The 23300-nt window shown below is 50.1% G+C and overlaps 6 protein-coding genes across 6 annotated transcripts; 4 read left to right on the top strand and 2 right to left on the bottom strand.

Annotated features, from left to right (window-relative positions):
- Window positions 1-382: 382 nt before the first annotated feature.
- On the bottom strand, window positions 383-1291 carry NCS57_01215400 (uncharacterized protein; the record flags this gene model as incomplete). Its single annotated transcript, XM_053061833.1, has 1 exon — window positions 383-1291. The coding sequence occupies one exon, from the start codon at window positions 1289-1291 to the stop codon at window positions 383-385; it is 909 nt and encodes a 302-aa protein (XP_052908361.1).
- A 562-nt stretch (window positions 1292-1853) lies between these two features.
- On the top strand, window positions 1854-3251 carry NCS57_01215500 (uncharacterized protein; the record flags this gene model as incomplete). The annotated part of the gene is made up of 1 exon (XM_053061834.1): window positions 1854-3251. The coding sequence occupies one exon, from the start codon at window positions 1854-1856 to the stop codon at window positions 3249-3251; it is 1398 nt and encodes a 465-aa protein (XP_052908362.1).
- A 380-nt stretch (window positions 3252-3631) lies between these two features.
- Window positions 3632-4956, bottom strand: NCS57_01215600 (uncharacterized protein; the record flags this gene model as incomplete). The annotated part of the gene is made up of 4 exons (XM_053061835.1): window positions 3632-4021; window positions 4132-4158; window positions 4224-4406; window positions 4459-4956. 4 exons carry the CDS (start codon window positions 4954-4956, stop codon window positions 3632-3634), a joined length of 1098 nt encoding a protein of 365 aa, XP_052908363.1.
- A 1745-nt stretch (window positions 4957-6701) lies between these two features.
- NCS57_01215700 (SGNH-hydro domain-containing protein) lies at window positions 6702-11558 on the top strand (the record flags this gene model as incomplete). The annotated part of the gene is made up of 8 exons (XM_053061836.1): window positions 6702-6877; window positions 6979-7674; window positions 7734-8000; window positions 8051-8223; window positions 8274-8723; window positions 8783-9125; window positions 9181-9508; window positions 9567-11558. 8 exons carry the CDS (start codon window positions 6702-6704, stop codon window positions 11556-11558), a joined length of 4425 nt encoding a protein of 1474 aa, XP_052908364.1.
- A 3719-nt stretch (window positions 11559-15277) lies between these two features.
- NCS57_01215800 (DDE-1 domain-containing protein) lies at window positions 15278-16321 on the top strand (the record flags this gene model as incomplete). The annotated part of the gene is made up of 1 exon (XM_053061837.1): window positions 15278-16321. The coding sequence occupies one exon, from the start codon at window positions 15278-15280 to the stop codon at window positions 16319-16321; it is 1044 nt and encodes a 347-aa protein (XP_052908365.1).
- Window positions 16322-18015: 1694 nt separating this feature from the next.
- On the top strand, window positions 18016-22754 carry NCS57_01215900 (DUF3883 domain-containing protein; the record flags this gene model as incomplete). Its single annotated transcript, XM_053061838.1, has 8 exons — window positions 18016-18149; window positions 18200-19004; window positions 19066-19917; window positions 19969-20639; window positions 20696-21334; window positions 21384-22182; window positions 22237-22518; window positions 22572-22754. The coding sequence occupies 8 exons, from the start codon at window positions 18016-18018 to the stop codon at window positions 22752-22754; spliced, it is 4365 nt and encodes a 1454-aa protein (XP_052908366.1).
- Window positions 22755-23300: the final 546 nt, after the last annotated feature.

The following is a 23300-nucleotide window of genomic DNA, read 5'->3' on the forward strand; positions in this document are numbered from 1 at the left end:
CAGGTATAACACTACATAGCTTCATCTTTAAATCACAGTAACCATATAGCCTTATTCATAGCCTTATTCTGCCGGGCCAATTTGGCTCTCAACCCAGGCCTTCTTCACCTCCACTGAACCAAGCGCATTCCATATCACCGCATTCCTCACTTCTTTAAACATCGCGATCGCCCTCACGGCATAAGGTATACCGTATGCTTCTCCAATAACCTCCAAGCAGTTGCTGACAGCCCTCTCTAGATCCTCTGACCCGGCTGCCCGTAATGTGACGGAAAGGCGCCTCGCAGAATCCTCATGAAGAAGCTCCTTTAACTCCTCCGCTGTGATCGTGCCCTGGCCCTTCGACTTCTTCCTTGACGATGATGAAGTCTGTGTGTGATACTCAGAGATAGCGGTACGTTGCCGCTCTCGCAGGCGTGTGGAAGAAGGAGTTAACCTTATTGCCGGCGTATGAGACGTGCGAGGCGACGCAGGAATCGGTTGTGAATCCCCCCCCTTCGAGCAGAGAGTCGGGAAGTTGCAAGGAATTAGGAAGTTGACTCTGTGGCTGACTCTGCGGCAGACTATTCAGTCTATTCCCTGCCTCCTCTTCAATATCGACTTCAATTTCGTCCTCCTCCTCTTCTTCTTCTTCTTCATCGTCGTCGGCCATCAGGGCATCCGAATCTTGAGCTTCTGCCGCACTTCCTGCGTGCCCTCCCCATGCCCGCTCGTCTGTCGCTGCGGTGATAAGACGACCTGCCGGCGGGTCATCTGAGAAGATCTCCCCCCATGAATCAAAGGAGATATAAGGACCGATAAGAAGTCCGTCGCTAATGACTTTATTCCCATGATGAGGATTCCTATCCCTGACCTTCTTGGCGTTAGATCGACTCATATAAAGCCGCCCAGTATCTTCGTCATACTCCGTGCCCGAGAGGTCAGCAGCATCACGAAAAACACGCCAGAATCCCTTTAGATTCCTCAGCTTATTCTTCAACGTCTCATATCCCCACATATCAGACCCCCATCTCTCTTGGAAGCCGGGAATAAAGCTCTCCAATACACGTCGGTATGGCATGACTTTATTCACATTCAATTCGCCGTCTCGACGAGCCTCCAGGAGCTTCTGAAGGAAGTATAACGTCTGCTCGTCAGTCCAATGCCAGCCCCGACTATTATGAAGCTGTGACTCGGCCGGCTGCGTGCTTGGATCGCGAGGGTAGGTGGGCGGCATCTCTGATTCCTCTTGTGTAGCCGGCAGCGATTGAGGACCTCGTCGGGACTGCCGACGGGCTCGTGAGAGCGGCATCTCTTCGATTTAGGTATATTTTCTATGGGAATCGCAGGAACAATACTCTTCTTCTCGAAAATTGCGTCTCAAAGCGTTGAAATTGAGCTTCAAATGCGATGTGTTTACCTCCTCAAGATCACAGCCGTGATGACTTCACTATGACCCTCTGGCACGTGGGGCAGGGCGGTCAGAGCCATCGCCGGTTGAGGAATAGCTATGAACATGACGGGGTTTTGGGTACAAGACGGTGGCTGCGCTAATTTTATGCGATAGGATGTCTTTCCTGATAACCGGGATCAGTCAGAACCCAGTCCCTGATCTGGGCCTAATCGTCCTGAGCAATTTCGAGCGTTACTCCTCGCTCTAGGGTATCTGCCAACGGTTGATATGTCGATCTTGGGCCTTTGATTGGCCAATATTGAAGAGAGCTTATGTCATTCAGGTATCACGTGGAAACAGCCCAGAGCCAACAGACAGCCCGACGACGTCGCATCACATCTTCAGCACATGAAATCGCTCAACTCCTCAATCCTCCCATAAACAACGCCTTTGAATACGGTCGGGCTTATATGTGCAAATAATGAGTCAACCAGCCACGCCTGGGCCTGGTTGGCCTAACGAACCGGCCTCACTCGAGCGACTGCCACCTGAGCTTCTCCTCCCCATCGTCACCAGTCTACCTGGCCTCGACACACTATGGAACTTAATGAGGGCATCACCAAACACGCTCCGCCTTTTCAACTGCCATGCTATCGCCGTCACTGAAGGAATACTTTCCGGCCCGAATTCTATACTGCCACCAAAAGTCCAAGAACTCGTTCGCGGAGTTATTCTTTCGCGATCCAAAGCCCTTCCTTTCAAGAATCTGTACGAGTTTCGAGTCCGCTTCATGTGTGGGCTCTTTGATCTTTTCGTAGCGAGGGATATAGAGCTCATACCTCTCGGACCTGGAACTCTGTCAGTCTCAAACCTACCGGTAGCCGTGGTTCGGTCTGTTATCGCGACAGCATACCAAGTCTCTGCTCTCTCGCAAGCATGTTTGGCATCATGTTTGGAACGGTCCAGAGCTCTCAGGGTTTTGCATCCTGTCGATCCCAAGATTTGCTACACAGATGATTATGATCGTCCGGACGAGATGATTCGAGCCTTTGATCGTAAATATCCCGGTGCACCCGCCAAGATAGCGGATGCAGGGCAGCCAACCTGGGTGGAAGAGATGCGGGTCGTTCGCGCTATTTGGATCATCCAGATGGTGGGCGAAATGCGGCACCTCTCTGCAAACAAGGCAAACATGATCTGGCCGGATGAAGATATCGACAGCTTTAACAAAATGGATCTGATAGATCTCTTTCGTGTTTACCGCACAAACTATCAAGGAGAAGAGATCAGGTCAGCCATGGAATATCTGACGACACTTGAGGAGGTGACAAACGATGTATACTACCGTTTGCCCCGGCCGCCTCCAGCCTCGCCTGTTACGAGATGGACAACGGCCTTGCCAATTCCGGAGGACACTACCTGGGTTGTGCGTGGCTATGTCAAGGACAGGGAGTTCCATCGTTTGCGTCCGGGATCTCCTGTGCCAGCGGGTGCCAGACCAATAAAAGCTCCAAAGTACAGCGAAGACCATAGTTGGGGCAAGACCGAAACCGCTTTGAAGTACGACTCCTTTGGCGTCGACTTTTTCAGAGACCTTACAAGTAACGGAGTTGGTCCTAGAGAGTCCCCAATTACTGGTGTCAGGTTTGACTCTTTTCGTCCGCTCGGCTTTGCCTTTTGGGATCGGTGGAGAATGCACCTCTTGGGTCTGGCACCTCCTATTCACATCCGCAACGACTACTTTTACTATTTTGCGTGGGAAAGTGTCTTGCCACCGGAAGAAGTTGAGAGCATCAAGAATGGGCTTCGAGAGGAGTGGTGGAAATCAATGGCTATCTATAACGCCAGGCTTGCCGCGTCGCGTGCCCGGGAGAGGTAGACCTGTTATACTGGTGCCAGTGACGGCTGGACCTGTTTGGACGAGGCGAGTTTCTCGATATTTTGACGCCTTGTTCGAATTTCAAGTGCACATTAATTCACAGTGTCTTCTGGCGTCGGGTGTTTGTTTGGGCGGAGTGTTCTCTGCCTGCACAAGAAGAAAGATCGGATCGTCTATAATGCATCTTTTTGCTTGGGGTGTAACGGAAGGGTAAATTTAAACGTACTTGAGCTCTTGGGACGGCGTGTATTATTTTATCCGGATGATTACTTGCATGCAGAACGGTTTGTCACTATCTACACAATCTTAGAACTATACTCATCCCTCCAAACCGCTGTTTCATGACAACTGACACTGAATGTTGCCACTAGCCAGCCAATTCAGCCCACAGAAGAAACAGTAAACAACAACATAATCTTGGCATTCTTGGCAATGTCGTCAACGTTGGTCCCAACGACTGGGTAGCCAATGTTGGGGACGAATATATCAACCTTGTTGATGGTCTTGATCCCTAGGGCCTCCTTGTGAGTTAGCAGTAAAAACGCCGCTCCTGCTCCGTTGGGGCTGCCGAGAACAGCATGAAACTCATCCGGGCTCTCTTCCACATCAAGAGTAAGGCGCTGGCCCCATCTGCCGATTGTCGGGAATCCGCCAAATTTGCTGATCAGGGCCTCAAAGATGAGGGATAGAGTCCTCGCGTTGGTTATACGAGAGCGAACAATGTACTTGACATTCTCTGATTTGCCGCCGTTTTGCCTGCAGGCTTTGTACTATGAGTTTGTAAATAGGGAGGTTAGCGGGTTGATAAAAAGGAGTGTTGAGGGTGATGCCCGGAGGCAGATTTCATCAATGAGCAAAGAGCAGAAAATCCTCAACTCACCCATTGAATCCATGCCGCGTCGCTCCACTAAGACCAAGAGTTAGCTGTCGAAGGAAATGGAATAACCTGAAGAGACTGGGGGCATGACTTACACGGCGAAGGTGGGTGACTGTTAGCATGCTATTTGTCTCCCAACCCGGCATGTACGCGTCCATAGCCGGTTTGACTGCAAAGTTGTTGTCCGCAATAATAACGCCCGATTTCAAAAGGTACGAGTTGGTGAAGAAGGCTCCGGAGGGCTGGGGGCGGCGTCGCCGAAAGTCAGCAGTGCTCATCTGTGTTGCCGTGGCTGGCCCATCAATCAGTCGGAACGCTTCAGCAACTTACAAAGCCTGGCTTTGATGGCCCGTCCCAGTCCAAAGGATCGTCATGTATTTCAGCTGCCTCATTGTTCACCCAATGGAAATGATGGGTATCATCCGTGGAGATGTCAAGACTGCTAAACATTGCGTCCAAATAGTTTCGATAGTATGGAGCATTTGAGTCTGTTCCCTCTGTCCAGCCCTCATTCTCTTGCACCCCGTCGGATTCGAAGTATTCTGCAGCCTGTGCGCCATCGGGGACTTCCGCAGCGTCCTCTATAGACATGGCCATCAAACAATGCAGCCTGGCTCCCTTTTCACGAGCTTTCTCATAGTTATCGCTTGCCCGCTTGGTGAGATTTGTGACTGCATCGTCATGGAGGTCTCTCTCTGTGAATGGGACGGAAAGGTCCAGACCAGAGTTTCGAGACGGGCCAACATAGAGAAGTACAAGAAGGGAAAAGAGGGCAACGGAAAAGAAGGAGAGGAGTGACCTCCACGAGGACTGAGGCTCTGTACCCATCCTGTCTCAAGATGGATATCCAAGGTCTTGTTTGTGTAGGATGAAAGGGAAAGTCAGCAGAGCGGCTGGTATACCTTTTGACGTGGGTAAAACCCCCAAGTTTTCCGATATTAATGGGTAAAGCATGTGAGCAGCCGAGTTGCAGTGCTGTTTCTCAACCCCATTGCTGGGGTCGAGCCCCCCAGTGAAAAAAAGAGGGCCTAGACAACCATGATGTGATGACCGGGGGCCCTGACCACGCGCTATGCATGTTGCCCCGATTGGCCATAGGCTAGACTAGAGAAAAAGTCCCCTGAACAGCCCGCCTCGTGGGATCACAGAAGACGGATGTTGCCGGCCGTTGGATGTCATCTGAGCGCATGCTACTACGTAGTATGCTTAATGGATGGGACTAGCAGGGTGGTATCATCCTTCAGAATGTTAGAACCAACAACACCCTTCAACGAACCAACCAACGCCAAGCGCAGGACATATAAGACTAGGGATCTAAGTCCGGACGAGCCGAGTGATCCTATCGCATGACCTGTTCTCGAGGCTGATTTAGCCCATTGGATCCTTTCGGGGCCGAAAGTTCATCGGGCATCATGTTGGGGGCAAGATATGGAGTTTCGGCAGTTTTCGAATTCCGCTCTTCTCACAATTCCGATCTGCAGTGCGGCATTTTCCCCGCCCTTGCCTAAGCGCGTGCGTCTATGAAAGAAAGATCTGACAGTGATGCCGCGGCTATGAATACTTATTTCTTACCTCTTGAGAACATCTACCTTGGTGGAACTACTGGCCTTGATGCCTGGTGTTTTGGTAAAGCTTAGCTATACAGAACGATCATAAATGCTTCATACGCGACTCCCAAATATGTCAAGATAAAAGTTCTCGGCTCAACCGGAGTTCTCCATCTGGAATGTCCTGGATGCAACCCTGTCGCCCCCAATTGCTATCTGTCAAGGGTATCGGAGATAGACCTTTTGGTTACCAGGGCTAGTGGGCTAGACTATTCCAAGCACTCTACCGCGGTTATTATTTAACGCTGCAAGGTACTAAAGACGCTTTTCCGGTCACGGAATGCTAACCTGGCCGGACAAAGGTGCAGGTACTGGCGATCATGGGTCGGCCGCAAGGGCAGTGCAGAACTCTTGATTGGATAGGCAGACAACATATTCCCTCATTCCTACCTGTTGTTGGTCGCTCAGACGTTGGTAAACGCAGACTCATCCAACCCTTAAACCTTCTTAGTGCCATCACTTCGCAGGGGAGCATTTTCGCACAGGTATCCTCTTTCAGCTGCCGCCGAACCCCCCTGTTAGCTTCAATCACACACTGGAGACAGGAGGGGAAATGGCAGCGGGAATGGGCCCCCGAAGGTCATCGGACCGGTGCTAATCGGCGTTTAGACAAACCAGAACTAGCGACCTGCCAGCACAGCCGAGCTAATATGCACATGTCGGTTGATTTAGACGCCCGAGAATCTGCAGCCGCCCCCTGCCGCTCTAGGCGCGGCTTTGCTTTCCGCTCTAGCGTTTAATTAGGCTTGGTGCGTGATAACCTTGCCAGTGCCAAGAGTCCATGGTCCCACGCTGGCCGGGCCGTGAGGGCGGGACCATGCTGGGTATGTCACTCGTGTTCCTGGAGCAGTGTGGCAGGGGTTGGTAAGAAGGATATCTTCTCATGGCATCCGGTTGTGTATAATGGCGTAAGAAATTGACCTGGCTTCCAAGACAAAGTCAGATTGCAGAGTACAGACAGTCAACATGGTGCCGAGTGCGCTGACCACCGGGTGGTGGGATGTCTGGACCACTTTGACGGCAATTGTACTTGTGTCTAGTTTTTGGGCACCACTTGCAAATGCTGCTACCCCGACTACGAATCTGAAGTCTCGGGCTCCTATTGCTGATGGCATTGATCTGAGAGTTCTTCCCATAGGAGAGTATGTCTTGTATTTTATCCACTACCTACGCAGCAGGTGTCACACTTACACCTTTGTCACCCATCCTTTGAATCTTTGTACGCGTTTCTGACATCTTCCAGTTCCATCACATGGGGTGCTCAGAGTTCAGACGAGAATGGCTACCGCAAGAAGCTCTTTGACAAGCTCGCTGCACGAGGCAACAATGTGGACTTTGTCGGTGGCATGAGCACAGGCACAATGGCTGACAAGAACCACGAGGGCCACCGAGGCTACGTGATCGACGAGATCCGCGAAGTCAGCGGTGTCGGCATCCACGCAGGCGCCAACATCGTCCTACTCCATGCCGGAACCAACGACATGAAGAATGACATCAATCCCGCTGGTGCACCGGAACGTCTCAAGAAGCTGATTGATGAGATTTACGAGTTCTCTCCTGATACGGTCATTTTGTTGTGCAACCTCATCCCGGCAGGTCCTGATAGGTATCCTGCCACAGTCCCACGCATTGACAAGTTCAACGAAGCCATCCCCGTCATAGCAACTGAGTACGTCACTGTACGCAAAAAGAAGATGCTCGTGGTTGGAATGAACCATGGGGTTACTCTCAACGACTTGGCTGATAGTCTTCACCCCAACGACGTTGGCTATGGGAAAATGGCTGAGCTGTTCTATTCTGCCATTGAATCCGTGGATGAGAGAGGCTGGATCTCCAAGCCGGGCAAGAAGACGCCAGTTCCGGATTCAACTAGCCCTGAGAACTGCAAGTCGACGCCATCTTGGTACAACGTGGGTATGATCGCCACTGGCGCAAAGGTGTATGTTATCCCAATCCTTCCCAGCATGATACTCAGGAGAATGCTAAGATATTTCTTAGGGCTGATTCTGATGGCCCTTTCGTGCCCGCTTGGAATAAGCGAGGCGTTGTTGCTGAGGGTAATTGCCCTCGCGCTCGACTTCACTTCATGGACCTCGACGGCGATGGTCTGAAGGATTATGCTTGCGTTGATCCCAAGACAGGAGCGGTCAAGGTGAACATCAACATTCCAGACGCAGATGGCAAAACATCTGGAAACTGGAAGGTACCTAGAACTGTCGTTAACCCAACAGAGCCTCGAGATGGATGGGGTGTTATGTTTGCTGAGTGAGTAATTCTCTTGTCTATCTTTCCTTTCTCTTGGCTAACCTGCCTAGTCTGAATGGCGATGGTCGAGACGATTACATATGGGTTGACCCTGACACGGGAGACGTTCACGGCTGGATCAACCGTCTTGAGAAGGATGGCGTATGGCAGTGGCAGAGTCTTGGCCGTATTGCTGGGGGTGTTGGCGCAACTAACGAGACCCTGCAGATGGTCGACATTGACGGTAAGTAACCCGTTGTTTCCACGGGACGACCTGTACTAATGATGCGATAGGTGATGGAAGAGATGATTTCCTCATCGTCAGCAAGAAGACCGGAGAAGTTACGGCCTGGCTAAACACTGGTGGTGAGGCCATGCCTGACTACCATAAGATCGGCATCATTGCTACCGGAGCCTCACAGTCAGACGGAGACACCGTCATCCTCGGAGACTTGACAGGTGAAGGAAGAGCTGACTATATGATGGTTGGCGTCGGTGGTAAGGTCAACGGTCTTATAAACCGAAGACAGGAAACGAGCATGGTGCCCCGGTGGTCGCAGATGTTTAATGTTGCTGCGGGACCAGATGGTGCAAAGTCAAATCAAGTACGTTTGGTTGACATGACTGGTGACGGTAAGGTTGATTACTTGCTTGTCGATGAGAAGACTGGTGAAGTTACGCTGTGGGAGAACCTTGGAACTGGTGGAAAGTGGCAGCCAGGTGATGGTGTGTTTCTCTGCGATTGTAAGTGGCCCTGGTCTTTCCAATCTCCTCTCAAAGCCCATGCTAACTCTGAGTGCCAGTGGACGGCGATGGTACCAGCGATTACTTCTGGATTGACCACACGGGCAAGGGCTATGGCTACCTCAACGTAGGGAAAGGCGAGAACAAATGGAATGATCTGGGTATGATCGCCAAGGGAGATCATCCCAGAGAGCAGATCCACATGGCTGTTCTAACTACGAGCGGTCGAGCCGACTATATCGTTGTTGACCCAGAGATCGGAAGATCTGATTGGTTTGAGAACCTTGGGCCTGATGGAGGCTGGGGTTGGAAAGCTCGTGGCGAGTTTGCTGCGGGACCCAAGAACACCGTCGAGACCAAGTTCGGGTTCAACTTTAAGGCGAAGAACGTTCGTTTTGCAGAGTAAGTCTTGGCCCCTTCCTTTTCATATCAGATCGACTAACAGAAGTGAAAAAAGCCTGGATGGTGATGGTCTTGATGATTACCTCTACATCAGCGACACGGGAGCTGTCATTATGTGGAGGCATCTGGGCACTAATCCTCCATCCTGGGGCATCCCACGCTTAGTAGCCGATGGGCCAGTTGGTGTCAGCGCGCAAAATGTTCAGTTTGCCGACACCAATGGCGACGGCAAACTTGACTATGTCGTCGTTGGTACTACGACAGGCATGACGAGAACGTGGCATCACCTTGGATTCCGAGACGACGGATCTATTCGCTGGAATACACCTCTCAGTTTCGCTGACGGTGTTGGGTCTATTGGATCTGCCATCAGAATCACAGAGGCAAGTCACTCTTCCCGTACTAATGTGATTCCCTCTAAACTAACTTACTGTTATTCAGATGACTGGTGACAAGCGTGCTGATTATGTCTCCATCAACCCTGACAACGGTCGACTCAATCTCTGGCACAACCGCTGCTGGCCCAACGGCTCAGGCGGCGGCGGAGACGACGGTGGTTCCGGAGGTGGTGATGACGGCAATGGAGGCGGCAGCGGAGATGGTGACGGCGTTGTCTACATTGACCCAACCATCTGGAAATCCAGCGAGCCGACCGCGAGTTGCCGTCCTCCTTGCACCCTTGTTCTTCCACCTTGGCCGCTCTCTTCCAAGACCACCATCAGCTTCCCAGTCATTACCGAAACTATCAAGGAAACCTGGCCTGAAACTACCGACGGTGTCACTACATATCGCACAACCACGATCACCGTCCGGATCACACTGCCGCCAATCACCACTACTCAGATCGAGGTGTCCAACATCATTGTGAGCAAGTCTACCACAACAATTGTGCCTGTACGGACCAGCATCATTCCGCCCCCAGTCACTTTAACAGAGCTCACCCACGGCATCACTTACACATACAGTCCGGGCCCTTATCCGACCACCACCGAAGTTGGACCTCCGCCTGGTGATAATCCAGGCGACATTCACGTCATTGGTGGCGGTAGTGGCCCTGGACCTGTATGCAAGTCTGGCTGCGGTCATATTTGCCTCATTGGCTGTGGCTCAAGTGGAGGCGGAGGTGGAGGCGGTGGTGGTGGATGTATCGGCCTGGGATGTCCTCCCGGATCCAAGAACTGCGTCGGTGCTGGATGTGGTGGAGGAGGTGGTGGTGACGATGGCAACGATGACGACGACGATGATGATGACGATGATGACTGTGCCACCGAGACCAACACCGAGTGTCATCAAGTTTGCACGACAAGTCCCTGCAAGACTGTTTGCAACACCTATATCGGCTGTGACTGCACAACCTCCAAGGTCACGGACTATTGGGTGTCTTGCAAGTCCCAATCATGCACTACCACCTCTACCGAGGTCATCACTGGTTGCTTCCTTACTGCAACTGCTACAACCACCGGCTCATACTGCCCCTTGGCCACCGTCGATGCAGAGAGAGATGAGAATGGCGATGACAGCGGCAGCAGGATAGGCACTGCCTACAAGACCACTTTCTCTCCTACTGCCATTATCAAGTCAACTCAGTACCGTGTCAAGAGTGGATACGTGACGGTTGACAAGACCGCCTATCCGGTTCCATCTGCCACGTCAGTTATCAAGACCAAGATTGACGGCACATCGGCTACCATTATCCCTTCCTTTGTTGGAACCACCATCTCGATCACGGTTTCAAACATCAAGCTTTCCACCTCGGATGAGCCCAAGGCCACAACAACGATAGAACCTTCCAAGACATCAACTGATGCAGCATACCCGACACACACGACCTTTACAGGTGATGGCTACTGCTACTCGGGGAAGTCTGGCTTCCTCAAGTTCACACAGAGTCAAGCTCAGCAAGTGATTGGGTCCTTCTGCTCCTCCAGCTACGTCCTCGAACCTGGCAACACTGTCGGTCAAGCCGATGCCCTCGAAGCGGACGGCTACAACGTTGTGGTCTCGGCGAAGTGGGCAACTGATCAGACGGGATGCGGAACAAAGGAGGCTTTCCACTTTGCCGATGACCAATCAAACTTTGAGTCCTGCCTCAGGGCCTGGAACATCCCCTTCTTCTGCACAGATCCAGATGCAACGTCTAGCTTTGGTGGAGCGTATGTCTTTGATCCTCCAATAACCGGAGGCTGTCTTCTCTTGCGGTTGTATGCGTATAGCACGTCTTCTCTCAAGGCCAGGGAAAGCCTCAAGCTAGACAGCGGGCCTGTGGCGCCGGCTGCGATGAACATTACGCATATGGGAGATGTTAAACACCGTGTGAACAAGGCAAATGCTCGTCTGGTATGGCCAACGTCCAAGAGTGAGGACGGGCATCCCAGCTTGTTTAGTCCAGAGGAGGTTAAGAAGCTTGCGAGGGACACGACAAAGGAAACATGATTTCAAGGCGGCAGAGGATTAGAGATTTAATTAGCAGTCAATGTTTCTTACATATTCATCTGAAGTAAGTTCCTCGAACTGACATGGCCCGCTGAGGTTCATGGCGACTCATATCAGGTTACGGTGTCATACAATATTGGGTTTTAATACCGTCATACATTAATGAATGTGTTTCTTGCTGTTGTGGCTGATGGCTTCTTGTCACCATAGGAGACAATGATGGTAATGGCGACTCATGTTGCCGAGTTTGTTAATCCCCCACTCTGTACAAGCAAACCACCACGGGACTCTCTAACAGAGCAACTGCAGCATAAGTGCCCAAACACCCTACTGACTTCCTCCTTGGATGAATTCAACCTTACCCACGGATCTCAACCTAGATAGACCTGCCACAGCCCACACTGCCTCCAATAATCTGTTGCTTAATGGGACGAGGAGTTATCCGCACCATGGACCTACTGACAAATTTAATTAGTTTTGGCTGGAGTATAAAGTTGGGTTTTAGTGCGCTCAAAGTAAATGTGCTCGCCGTCGTGCCTCCTGTTAAAAATTGCATGCTCAACATTACGGAAATGCGCTGAATGTCCAACTCAGCACATGCAGTCTCGATGAGAACAATGCACGTACCGCCTTTGTTACCAAAGCCAACCCATAACCCAGAGTTTCTAGGGAAATAAGTGTTACAAGGGCAAAGATGTCCTTTAGTCGCGTTCTCTGGATGGGTAATTGCGGTGAATCACACACAACCATAGCCGGACGGTTTCTCGGCGATCCTCTTATAATGTCGGTGGAGATATCTATTAGATTAGGCCTTATATAACTAATAGCTCCAAGGGTGAATATATGCCTACAATTACCGGCCAGAAGAACCCTAGCTCGTGAGGAAAGCTTTAAAGACATTTGTGAAATAAGGCCATGTACACAGGATTACCGAGGTATTTCAAGGAGGGAGAAGAATAGAGATAACACAATTGGCTATTATATATTACGTCCCAGTTGTAATTTAAAAGAACATAATTCAACCTAGAAAGACGCACGCTAAACCCTAATAAGGAAAATACCATAGCCTGACGTACAGTAGGTATGCAGCCCATCCAGATCAGCCCGTTTCCCCGCAGCCCAGGCAAACAGGGCTTTCAGCGAGGCAGGCGCTGCCACGTCGTTGACAATTCAGAATGCCTTGTGAAGAGGAGATCTCCGCAATAACAGTGATGCTTAAGAACCCTTCCTACTTACCTCCCTTCAGCATCCACACAAAGGCGACACAACATCCTCGTCCGACGTATACCAACCCGACAGCACCAGCACAATTACACTCTTCTACAGTTCACGGCAGTATGAAGTATAGCAGTCTCTGCTCAACCTGCCAACGGATGCTGCAACCAGACTGGGAGGAAGAGAGGCGCAACAGCCCGATGTGGCCTTTTCGGCCGCACCACAGATGTTCAAAATCATTCTTTCAAGCAGTATCACAAAACTGTTTTATTTGCTCAAAGATACATAAAGCGATCTTGAATGGCCATGTTATCCATGATGGCGACCACTTTCCCTCTTGGATCGACGGCTCGGAAGAAGGCTGGGAGACGATGCATTTTTTGGCCCAGCACGACCACGATACGCCCGCCATCTTGATTGTCATCAACTGTGCCGATTCCAGACAGCGCTCCTATTGGATAAACTTCTACCTTATGCCGAGAAATGGTTGGTCGTATCTTGATATTGATGCAATCAACGGCAGGTCTAACTTAGAATCCCAGAGAATTGCTGGGTGAGATACGCAGCTCAACCCCGATTGCAGACGCATACCTCGTCTCCTTCTACACTTGGTTTGATTTCAAAGTGGATAGAATCGTGCCAAAGATCTCACAAGGCCTGCCAGTGGAGGAAGGATGTTGCGCCTTGGCAGCCTACACGACTGTTGGATATCGGGCGAGTGAAGGATGATATGTTGAAGCTTGTCTTGCTGTCTCGGCAACCTGACAAGGCTGCTCGCACTTATATCACCTTGAGCTACAGATGGGGCTCCAAAGATCAACCCCGACTTCTGTCTTCAAACATCAACACCCTGTGTCAAGGCTCCCTGATAAAAGACTTGCCAAAAACCTTCCGCGACACCATAGTGGTTGCACGTACACTGGGTGTAAGATATCTCTGGATCGACGCCCTATGCATTATTCAAGACTCACAAGAGGACTGGGAACGCGAGTCCGCATCAATGGGCTCCGTTTACGCCAATGCTTTATGCAATATTGCCGCCTCCGCATCTGACGGACCAGAAGGCGGGCTCTTCCGTCAACGAGACGCTGGCAGTATACGCCTTGGATGTGTTCTGGCAGCTCCTCTGCCAGATACTCGCCTCCAGACCTATCACCTAATCGACAGCGTCTACTCTCAGCGACAACTGCGCTGTGCTCCTCTGTTCAGACGGGGATGGATCTTTCAAGAGCGAATGCTCGCGCCAAGGATTGTCTACTTTGCCGAAGAACAGATATTTTGGGAATGTTGCGTTGAGCATAAATGTGAGGCATTTCCAACCGGCATCCCATTCAACACGATATCAAAGGATCGACTCCCCCAGCTGCTGACAACGGACAAACACTTTGAGTGTCATTCATGTGCCATTGTCAGAGAGTGGAACCTTCTCGTCCAGCGTTATTCGGAATGCCAGCTCACGCGAGCCAGTGACAAACTGTCCGCCATTGCGGGCGTTTCCTGGTACTTCGGACTTTTGCTTCGCGATAGCCCCATTTTTGGAATGTGGAAGTGTCGAATTATCGATCAGTTGGGCTATGTGGTTGAGAAACCAGCCATGACCCAAACTCTCGTGCATCGAGCACCGTCCTGGTCTTGGGCGTCTCTTGACGGCCCCATCATGTCGCCCAGCCTCCACGAAGATCCATTTACGCACATCTCGGTAGAAGGCGATGATCTCCATCGCGGTCAGCTACGTCTACGAGGCGTTTTGACGCGTGCCACCTATTCCCACCCAACGCCGCCAAGGAGATCGGATCTTATTTTGGAGAGTGGCAAGGTTATCAACATTATCATTCTAAGGGACCACTTGGGCATCGAACTAAAGCGAGGCAAAAGTATCATGTTGTTGGCGTTTCAGTCAGGGCTCAAAACGGGTCCATATTTGGGCTGTTTTGTCCTGGAACCTGTTCTCTGCGCGCTTCCTGCGATGACGTACCGAAGAATTGGCTTCGCCCATGTCTTTCAGCGAGAAGAGCTTAACCCAACTGTACTTGAGCCTGATAAGTATGATGCACTTGGGGTCGTCTTCGAAGATGGCTTAGCTAGTGTGAAAAGCTCACGGCTTTCAGATGTAGTAATTATCTAAATTTGGTTTGTTAGATAACGTACATGATAAGCATATGCACCAAACAAGTATGTGCACCAAAAATCCCTCAATCATCACCAATGCCATTTGATCAATTAATTATCAACCAAAAATCATGCCTCAACTCTATTCTGAACGTCAAGTCCTTCTTGCGCTTCAAGCTCTCCAAAATAACCCAAATTTAAGTCTCCGAGGCGCTGCTAGGCTATACCAAGTTAACTATTGGGCCTTACGTCGCCGGCACAATGGCATTCAATCTCGACGCGATTGGATTCCTAAATCACGCAAACTATCTAATCTAGAGGAACAGATCATTATTCAGTTCATTCTCGACCTGGATTCGCGAGGATTTCCCCCGCGACTGCGTAGTGTTGAAGAAATGGCCAATCGATTGCTCGCCGACCGCGACGCGCTACCCGTCGGCAAGCGCTGGGCTTCCAACTTCGTTAAGCGACACCTAGACCTCAAGACGCGTTTTTTTCGGAAGTACGACTACCAGAGAGCTAAGTGCGAAGATCCAGCTATTATTCGTAACTGGTTTACGGTTGTGGCGAACGCAATCGCGAAGTACGGCATCCGATTAGAAGATATCTATAACTTTGATGAGACTGGCTTTATGATGGGTATAATTCAAAGCGGAATGGTCGTCACAGGCACAGATAGGCGTGGAAAGCCAAAATCAGTGCAGCCTGGAAACCGGGAATGGATTACAGTCATTCAAGCGATCAATGCGGAAGGCTGGGCGATCCCGCCGTTCATCATCGGCGCGGGCCAATATCACCTCGCCAACTGGTACCGAGAAAGCAACCTCCCGGGCGATTGGGCTATTGCGACGACCCAAAATGGCTGGACCGATAACGAGACTGGTCTAGAGTGGCTAAAGCACTTTGACCGGTGTACAACCAATCGATCAATTGGTTCCTATCGTCTCTTGATCCTCGATGGCCATGAAAGTCATCATTCTATCGATTTTGAGAGGTTTTGCCAGGATAACAACATTATCACGCTCTGTATGCCACCTCATTCATCTCATCTGCTTCAGCCCCTTGACGTCGGGTGCTTCAGCGTGCTCAAGAACGCTTACGGTCGAGAAATTGAGCATCTGATCAGATGCTCTATAACCCACGTTTCGAAGACCGAGTTCTTTCCGGCCTTCCACGCCGCATTTCAGGCCACCATGACACAAAGAAATATCAGATCAGCCTTCAGAGGAGCCGGGCTTGTTCCTCTTGACGCGGAAAGTGTGGTCTCGAAGCTTGATGTGCAGCTACGGACTCCAACGCCGCCTGAGGAAGTGGCTGAACCCTTGACCCCTTGGGTCTCAAAGACCCCAAAGACCGTGCTTGAGGCTCAATCTCAGTCAGATTACCTCGAGAGACGAGTTATAACGCACAAAAAAGTAGCTCCCCAGAGTCAATTCTAGAAGCTATACGGTCTTCTTCTAAGGGAACAAAGATAGTTATGCATAAGGTTGCCTTACTCGAGGCTCGGGTCAAAGACCTTGAACAGGCGAATGAGATACTAAGCCGGCGCCGGAGGGCAAAAAAGGACCCGACTACAGAAAAGAGGGGTAATGACGGTAGAGGAAGGACGGCAAGCAATTGATCAAATGGATGTTGATGCGCAGGTAGTGGCGGAATCGTCGAGAAGTGGTGGTCAAGGAAGGTCGGCGCGACCGGGTGTTCGGCGTTGTGGTGTCTGCGGCAAGCCCGGCCATAATGCAAGGACCTGTCAGGTAGTAATTGAGACGTCTGGGGAAGAGTATAGTGAGTAGTTTTAATTGATCAAATGGTTTGTGATGTTTTTATTGCGGCTTCTATCTTATGGGTACAGGAAAAGTGGTGCACATACTTGTTTGGTGCACATGCTTATCATGTACGTTATAGTACATCTCTAGTATTAAGACGGACGTTTTCGTATGACACCCCCTCTTATGCGATTTTCTATAATATACTATAATATTCTCTTTATTAATATACTATTATAATATTACTAGTGCTTTTTTAATTTACTTAAATGTTTTTAAAATATAGCTATTAAAAACTAAGTATGAAGCTAGAATTATTAAAATTCTTAATTAAGGTTAAAATACTATAAATTTAACTTTTTATAAATTAAAATAATATTTCTAAAGAGATTGGGACTATTTATTCTAACCACCAAGGTAAAGCCATACCTGGCAAGATGAAGTATTCCATCGGGGTAAGCCTCGGGGGAGCTTTGGCACCGGCCGTAATGAACATCACGCATATGGGAGATGTGAAACACCGCGTGAATAAGCCGAATGCTCCTCTTGTGTGGCCTACATCCAAGAGCGAGGATGGGCCCAGTTTATTCAGTCCAGAGGAGGTCAAGAAACTTGTAAAGGACACGCCAAAGGAAACATAATTCAAAGGAGACAGAGGCCGAAGATTCAACTACTATTCAATACCTGCTTGATGGAGAATGTGGGCCACGTGAATTGTAGTGATTGTCTCGATACTGAGGCTGATTGCGTGGAGACTTTTTTTCTTATTTTTCTTATTTTTTATTTTTTTTAAAAAAAAAAAATAAAAATAAAAAAGCACGTCGAGACTTGAATCCTTGTTTTTACAGTTTTCCTTCGATACGCCCGGCGTTGAGCCAGCCACAAGCGGAGAAATCTTGAGGTGGAATGATGAAGAGATGATCAAGAAAGATGCAATCGAAAAGTGTTGTTGGTTGAAGATGTTTCAAGAAGTATTACTAGGAGGCTTAGCATATAACTAAATTTAACATTTTTCCATTTTATGGTCCAATTAACTCATATCATAGCAGAATGGAGGGTCGCGTAGAGCCAACTCGGCCTGGTTAATGGGCCTGAATCATGCGGCCATGCCAAGGCCTACCGACTTCAGAAACATGTCATTGATCTTGGGCCTCTTGAGCGGTCTCCCGAAGAATGCCTCGCCAAAAATAGCATCTTTCTAGGAAGTTATCATCTTTCGGTCTTCTGGCTCAGTTATCCCATCAAGGGCCAGGCTTGTTATCATCTTTCAAACAGTCAATCAAGCACCGTTGTGTTACATCTGCCCCCTCCAGGCCTTGTCTATCACTTCCTCATACTATTAGTATTTTCTCTGAATCACCGCATTTCTGATGAGCAACAAGGCGATATCCAAATTAGCCGCTGACGCTCAGATTGAGCACGTCCGGAGACAGTACGGTGCCGGACGACGGCGGGATGCACAGCCAAGCCGGATAGAATTAAGCCTCATTGCGGCTCTTGACGTGTACGAGTTCCTCTCAGGAGCCAAAATCCAAGTATTAACACAAGAGTTAGTGTCTCGGATCAGCTCTACCAGAACCCTTCACACTTCCTTCTCGAACTCATTCAAAATGCCGACGATACTACTTTTTCGCCCGGGGTGACACCAAGCCTCAGTCTGACGTTGTTCTCGGAATCTGATATCGGATATCTGCGAACGGATTGCAACGAAGCTGGCTTCACATTTGCAGACATCGACGCTATAACCCAAGTTGGGCAGAGCACCAAGAAGGGCGCAACGAACGGACAGAGGGGATACATAGGTGAGAAGGGAATCGGCTTCAAGTCGGTCTTCAAGGCCGCCGACATTGTCCATGTTGCTAGCGGTCACTACGAGTTCAAGTTCGACCGGAATGAACATCTCGGTATGATTCTCCCCATTCGCTCTGCCTTTCCGAGCACACAGCGACTTGTGGATCATACCCAGTTCCTTCTCCAGCTGAGAGATAAGGAAGACTGCGCCAAGATCGAGGCTGACCTGCACAATATTGAGCCTCAGCTTCTCATTTTTCTCAAAAACCTCCGTGGGTTAAATATTCAGATTGGCGACACCAGAAACTCCTATCACCTTGAAGGTGATACTTCTGCCGCGCTGGGAGAGATTGTTACTATTCATTCCAACCAGGAAGGTGAAGTCACACCTGGCAAGATGGAGTATTCCATCGCACGATACAGGACCAGCGAAATACCTAAGGATGTCCGGAGAGAGGGAATCACGACGTCCGAGGTTGTTCTGGCCTTTCCTATTGAACACTCAAAGCCCAAGATCAGCCCGCAAAAAGCATTTGCTTTTCTCCCGATCGATGACTTTGGCTTCAAGGTACGTAGCAGTGGTCGAGACGGAAAGCTAGAGCGCGGGTTGCTGACTTTATTGATCGTAGTTCCTTATCCATGCCGATTTTCTCCTTGTCGCAAGTCGGGAAGGCCTCGATTATGGTCGCAAGTGGAACACAGCTCTGTGGGATGCCGTTCGAAAAGCCTTCTTGAAGGCTGTGAAACGGTTTGCCGCCGTTCCAGCGAGCTACTCAGAAGGGGGACTGCGATATTCGTGGCCCAAGTATATCAAACATCATCGACACGCGCATCCCTTCTGGAACGAGCTACACGAAGCTATTCTGCGCGACCTTAAAGGGGAGAAAATTCTCGAATCACGAGACCCTGTCGCTGGTCCCTACAACCCCCCAGAGCTCAAGTTCATGCCCCGCAAGTTCAGGTTTGAAGGGGAGGCCCTCTTTGACTCCCCTTCTCTAGGCAAGAAGCATCTATCATTCAACTACGATGGTGTTTTTGAGGAGCTTGGCCTTCTTGGGGTCCAAAGAATTGGTACATTCGAGTTGTGCGAAGAGTTCTCAACGTGGGTTGCAGAGGTCGGCTCTGCCGGACTTGACGCCAAACCTGCAGGGTGGCATCAGCACGTTGCCCGTCTCTTCTGTGACAAGACAGAGCTGAGAGACCATCTGATGAGCCTTCCAATTATCCCTCTTCGAGATGGTTCATGGGTCAGCGCCAAGACTGAACACCTGTACGTGGCCTCCGAGACTGAGGACGAATATGTTCCTAGTGGTATCAGCATATCGATCATCGACCAGACCGCGTGTCAGGACTCGGTGAGAAGAAGCTTCTTCCAGTTCTTGGGCATCCTAGCCTACACTCCGTCGCAGGTCTATAATCTCATCATGGAACTCCATGCCGGCAATGGTTCCGACCTGTCAGATCGCCAACCGGAGGACCTGGTAAGTGACGCTGGTTACCTGTTTAAACATCGGCATCTACGCCCAGGACAGGGTGCTCCCGAGATATTCTTCTACGCCCGTAACTATGAGGCTTCCACCCGTCGCAAGCATCAGCTCTACATTGACGACCGCGCGGCTAAGCCCCGTCTCGTCAACAAGTACAAACACACGCCAAGGCATCCATTTTACATCCTGGATGAACGATACGTGAGCACAATCTGCGGTGAGAATAGTGCCGTCAAGGAGGAGTTCAAGAGCTGGCTCTTGAGATCTGAAAACATCTCGGCAATCCCAGTCCTCATCAGCAACAACTATCCGAGCCCTGAATGGGTGTTTCTCAGAGATACGAATGTGACAGATCTGCTGCTAGTCATTGAACAACTCTGGAAAAGCAATTCCATCAATACTCGACTATTCCCAGTCGTCCCAGAACTCCAGGTAGACTGTCGTGATGGTACTCGTCGACGACTTGGCGAGTTAGCCATACCGACTCCAGATCTTCTACGGGCGTGTCCACATCTTCCCTTCGCTGCCCTACCGACCCCCGAGCGGTGGGCATTTCTCGATCAGTTTGGGATCCTCACGGCACCCAACACCACTGCCAGGTTAAAGGAGCTTCAGGCACTCGCCCGTCTCCCTATCGAATCGGTTGACAGGGACCTCGTCCATGAAACCTACCACGGGCTCTCTTTAAGCATAGATGGAGAAGCTGCAGAGATTTTGTAAGACTTTCGTCCATCCCCTGTATTTTCGTATAGACAATAACATTTATCCCCAGAGAAGTATTCAACTCGAAACCTCTAGTGTTTGTGGCCAGACCTCATCCAGAATGGGTCACACACGCTTCTTGTGTGTGGAGTGCACCTTCATCCCTCAAACAGGTAACCAAGCTCTCGAACCGCTACGGTGACTGTAGGAAGTTATTCTGCAACATCCTTGGTGTTGGACCTGCCAGCATCGAAAATGTGGCAGATGAGCTCTGTCTATTGCAGGAGGAAACCTCAGACGGCATGGTCGAACGCTGCGAGGAACTGTTGACGATGCTGAGCGAACGTCTGACAGCAGGATCTGAATTGCCAGTTACACATTACTTGCGCATCCTGCATGCCAAAGTCTTTCCCGTTGTGCGAACCCAGCATCCTGATACAAAGTCCGAGATGCTCCTGAGATCCCTACACGATGCGGATTGGTATATCCCTGACAGGTTGACATTGGAGGCAGCCTTCCGAGGCAAGATCAACATCCTCAACTTTCCCGTTAGAGTGGTAAACCTTCTTGACTCCTTCTTCTCAAGGATGAACTCCCGGAACAAGTACCTTTCATCTGCCATCGAAGAGACCGTTGAGCCACGAGGGACGTCAATCCACGACATGTCAACCGAACGAGACCTCAAGATTCGGGTGCAATACTTTTCTCTGTGAGAAACTCTCATTCTCAGTCCATGCCCACTCGGCTAACATATACAGTCTCAATCCACCACCCGATCCCGGTTCGAGTCAGGACACCAGGCCCCTGCGAGTATGGTCTGTACCATCTGTCGTCATCACCAGAAGTCTCGGTTCCATCACAGTCGAAGAAGACAACGAGTTCGTCACAATTCAAGAAACGACTAATTACACAGAAATCTACCTTCGTGCCGTCACTCCTCCATCCAAACAGGCTGAGGTCAACTACAAACTTGCCGAGTTCTTTTCCAAACAGCACGATGTCAAGCCCCAAGACATCAATCTCTTCAACTTGTTGTTAACTGCTCCACTTGACGAGTTAAACACCATCATGGCTAAACACAATCGTTATCCGCCTGACGCGAGAAGCACCAACAGCCTGAGCCTCTCCACTGGAACAGACCCCGACATAATGGTTCTAGATGAACCCAGTGGACAGTTCATCGCCCTCGGCCAGCCGGCTCAAGTTTCTGAACAGAATCTTTCGACCTTTTCGGAACAGATTCAGGCCCAATACTCCTTGCGCCAGTTGATCCCTTCGTTCCAGTCACGGTCTCAGAGCGTCGCCAGAAGCGCAAGGAACTATCGGATATCGAAACGTCCCATAACACGAGGCTTTATTGAAGCGCGGAGCAGAAACGAAAGGCCTGAACAATCCTCACGAGGCTTTCAGGCTCAGGGAAGCATCCCTACAACGGAAGGCTTACCAGGCTCCTCGCGGGAGGCTGGTGAAAATCATGATTCTGTTCCTGAATTGACCTCCACGTCGTCTGCCTATCAAGTCAGAACGAGGGAGGTCGGTTTTCTCGGGGAGGCCTTCGTAAGCCGACTTTACCTTGTGTCCTTCCCACATCAACGCTAATCTTTGGGCCAGATTTATGCGCTATTTGAACGCAATGTCAGTGATTGGTCCTTTGAAAACTGGACCAGCAGACTACGAGTCGAGAATGGACATCCGCCTTTCACAGAACGCGAGAGAGATTTTACTGACTTTACGTACCTCGATACCCACGGCCACATGAAAGAGTTCCTCTTACGAGCCGGCCTGGATCTAAACCCAGCTTATGCCAGCAACACCACGTATCACCTGGAGGTCAAGACCACGACTGGCGGCGTTGGGGAAATATTCTATGTTAGCCAGAATCAAGTCAACATGGTACGGTTTCTACGAAAAGTTCCTTGCTGGGTAACTACTAACGATTTTTATAGATGCAGAGGTTTGACGAGGACCCCAACAACGCATACATTGTTTTGCGAGTGTACGACATCGAGGGCGAGTACCCGGATCTCAAGGCTTACCCACGTCCATGGAGCCTTTATCTCAATGGCTTTCTCACGTTTACCTCCCCTCATGGATACCAGGTTTGCGAAGGAAGTCGAGATTCTAGATAAACTTGAAGGGGGGTTGGTAGCCAAGCTAGTACAGTATTGTAAATATAGGGTATAATTGAATAAGTAGCCAGGCTAGCTTGACGTATTTTGCCTCTACTAGTGCCTTTCTGGTTCAAGATTAACTCCCAGATCGACGCTAAAGATGGCCGCGGATCTTGAACTCAGTCCCCCACCCCCATCGTATCCTCGACTCTGTTTTCTTGTCAGATCTACTTGGAGGGACCTTGGACGAAAAGCCGCTGATGATGAGGGGGAAGCTCCAATGCAGGATGGCCATTTGGGCGCATGTTCCCATATCGCAATTGGAGGCTTTTGATCCTGATCAGCGAAGCCACCTGGCCCAAACAACACAAGCACGAGCTTGGTGATGATGTCAATGTCTCAGACCTCGACATATTTATTCCTTCCTTCCTCCCCGCAAGAATCTGGCCTTTTATCTTCCCTCTCCATTCACCAACATCTCACCGCCTCAATCGAACCACGTTAGTTTGGTGAGACCCTGATTCTATTCCAGATAATGCTAACATCTGTTTCCTTACAGCCGAA

Source organism: Fusarium keratoplasticum, chromosome 10 (assembly GCF_025433545.1).
Source record: "Fusarium keratoplasticum isolate Fu6.1 chromosome 10, whole genome shotgun sequence".
Lineage (NCBI taxonomy): Eukaryota > Fungi > Ascomycota > Sordariomycetes > Hypocreales > Nectriaceae > Fusarium > Fusarium keratoplasticum.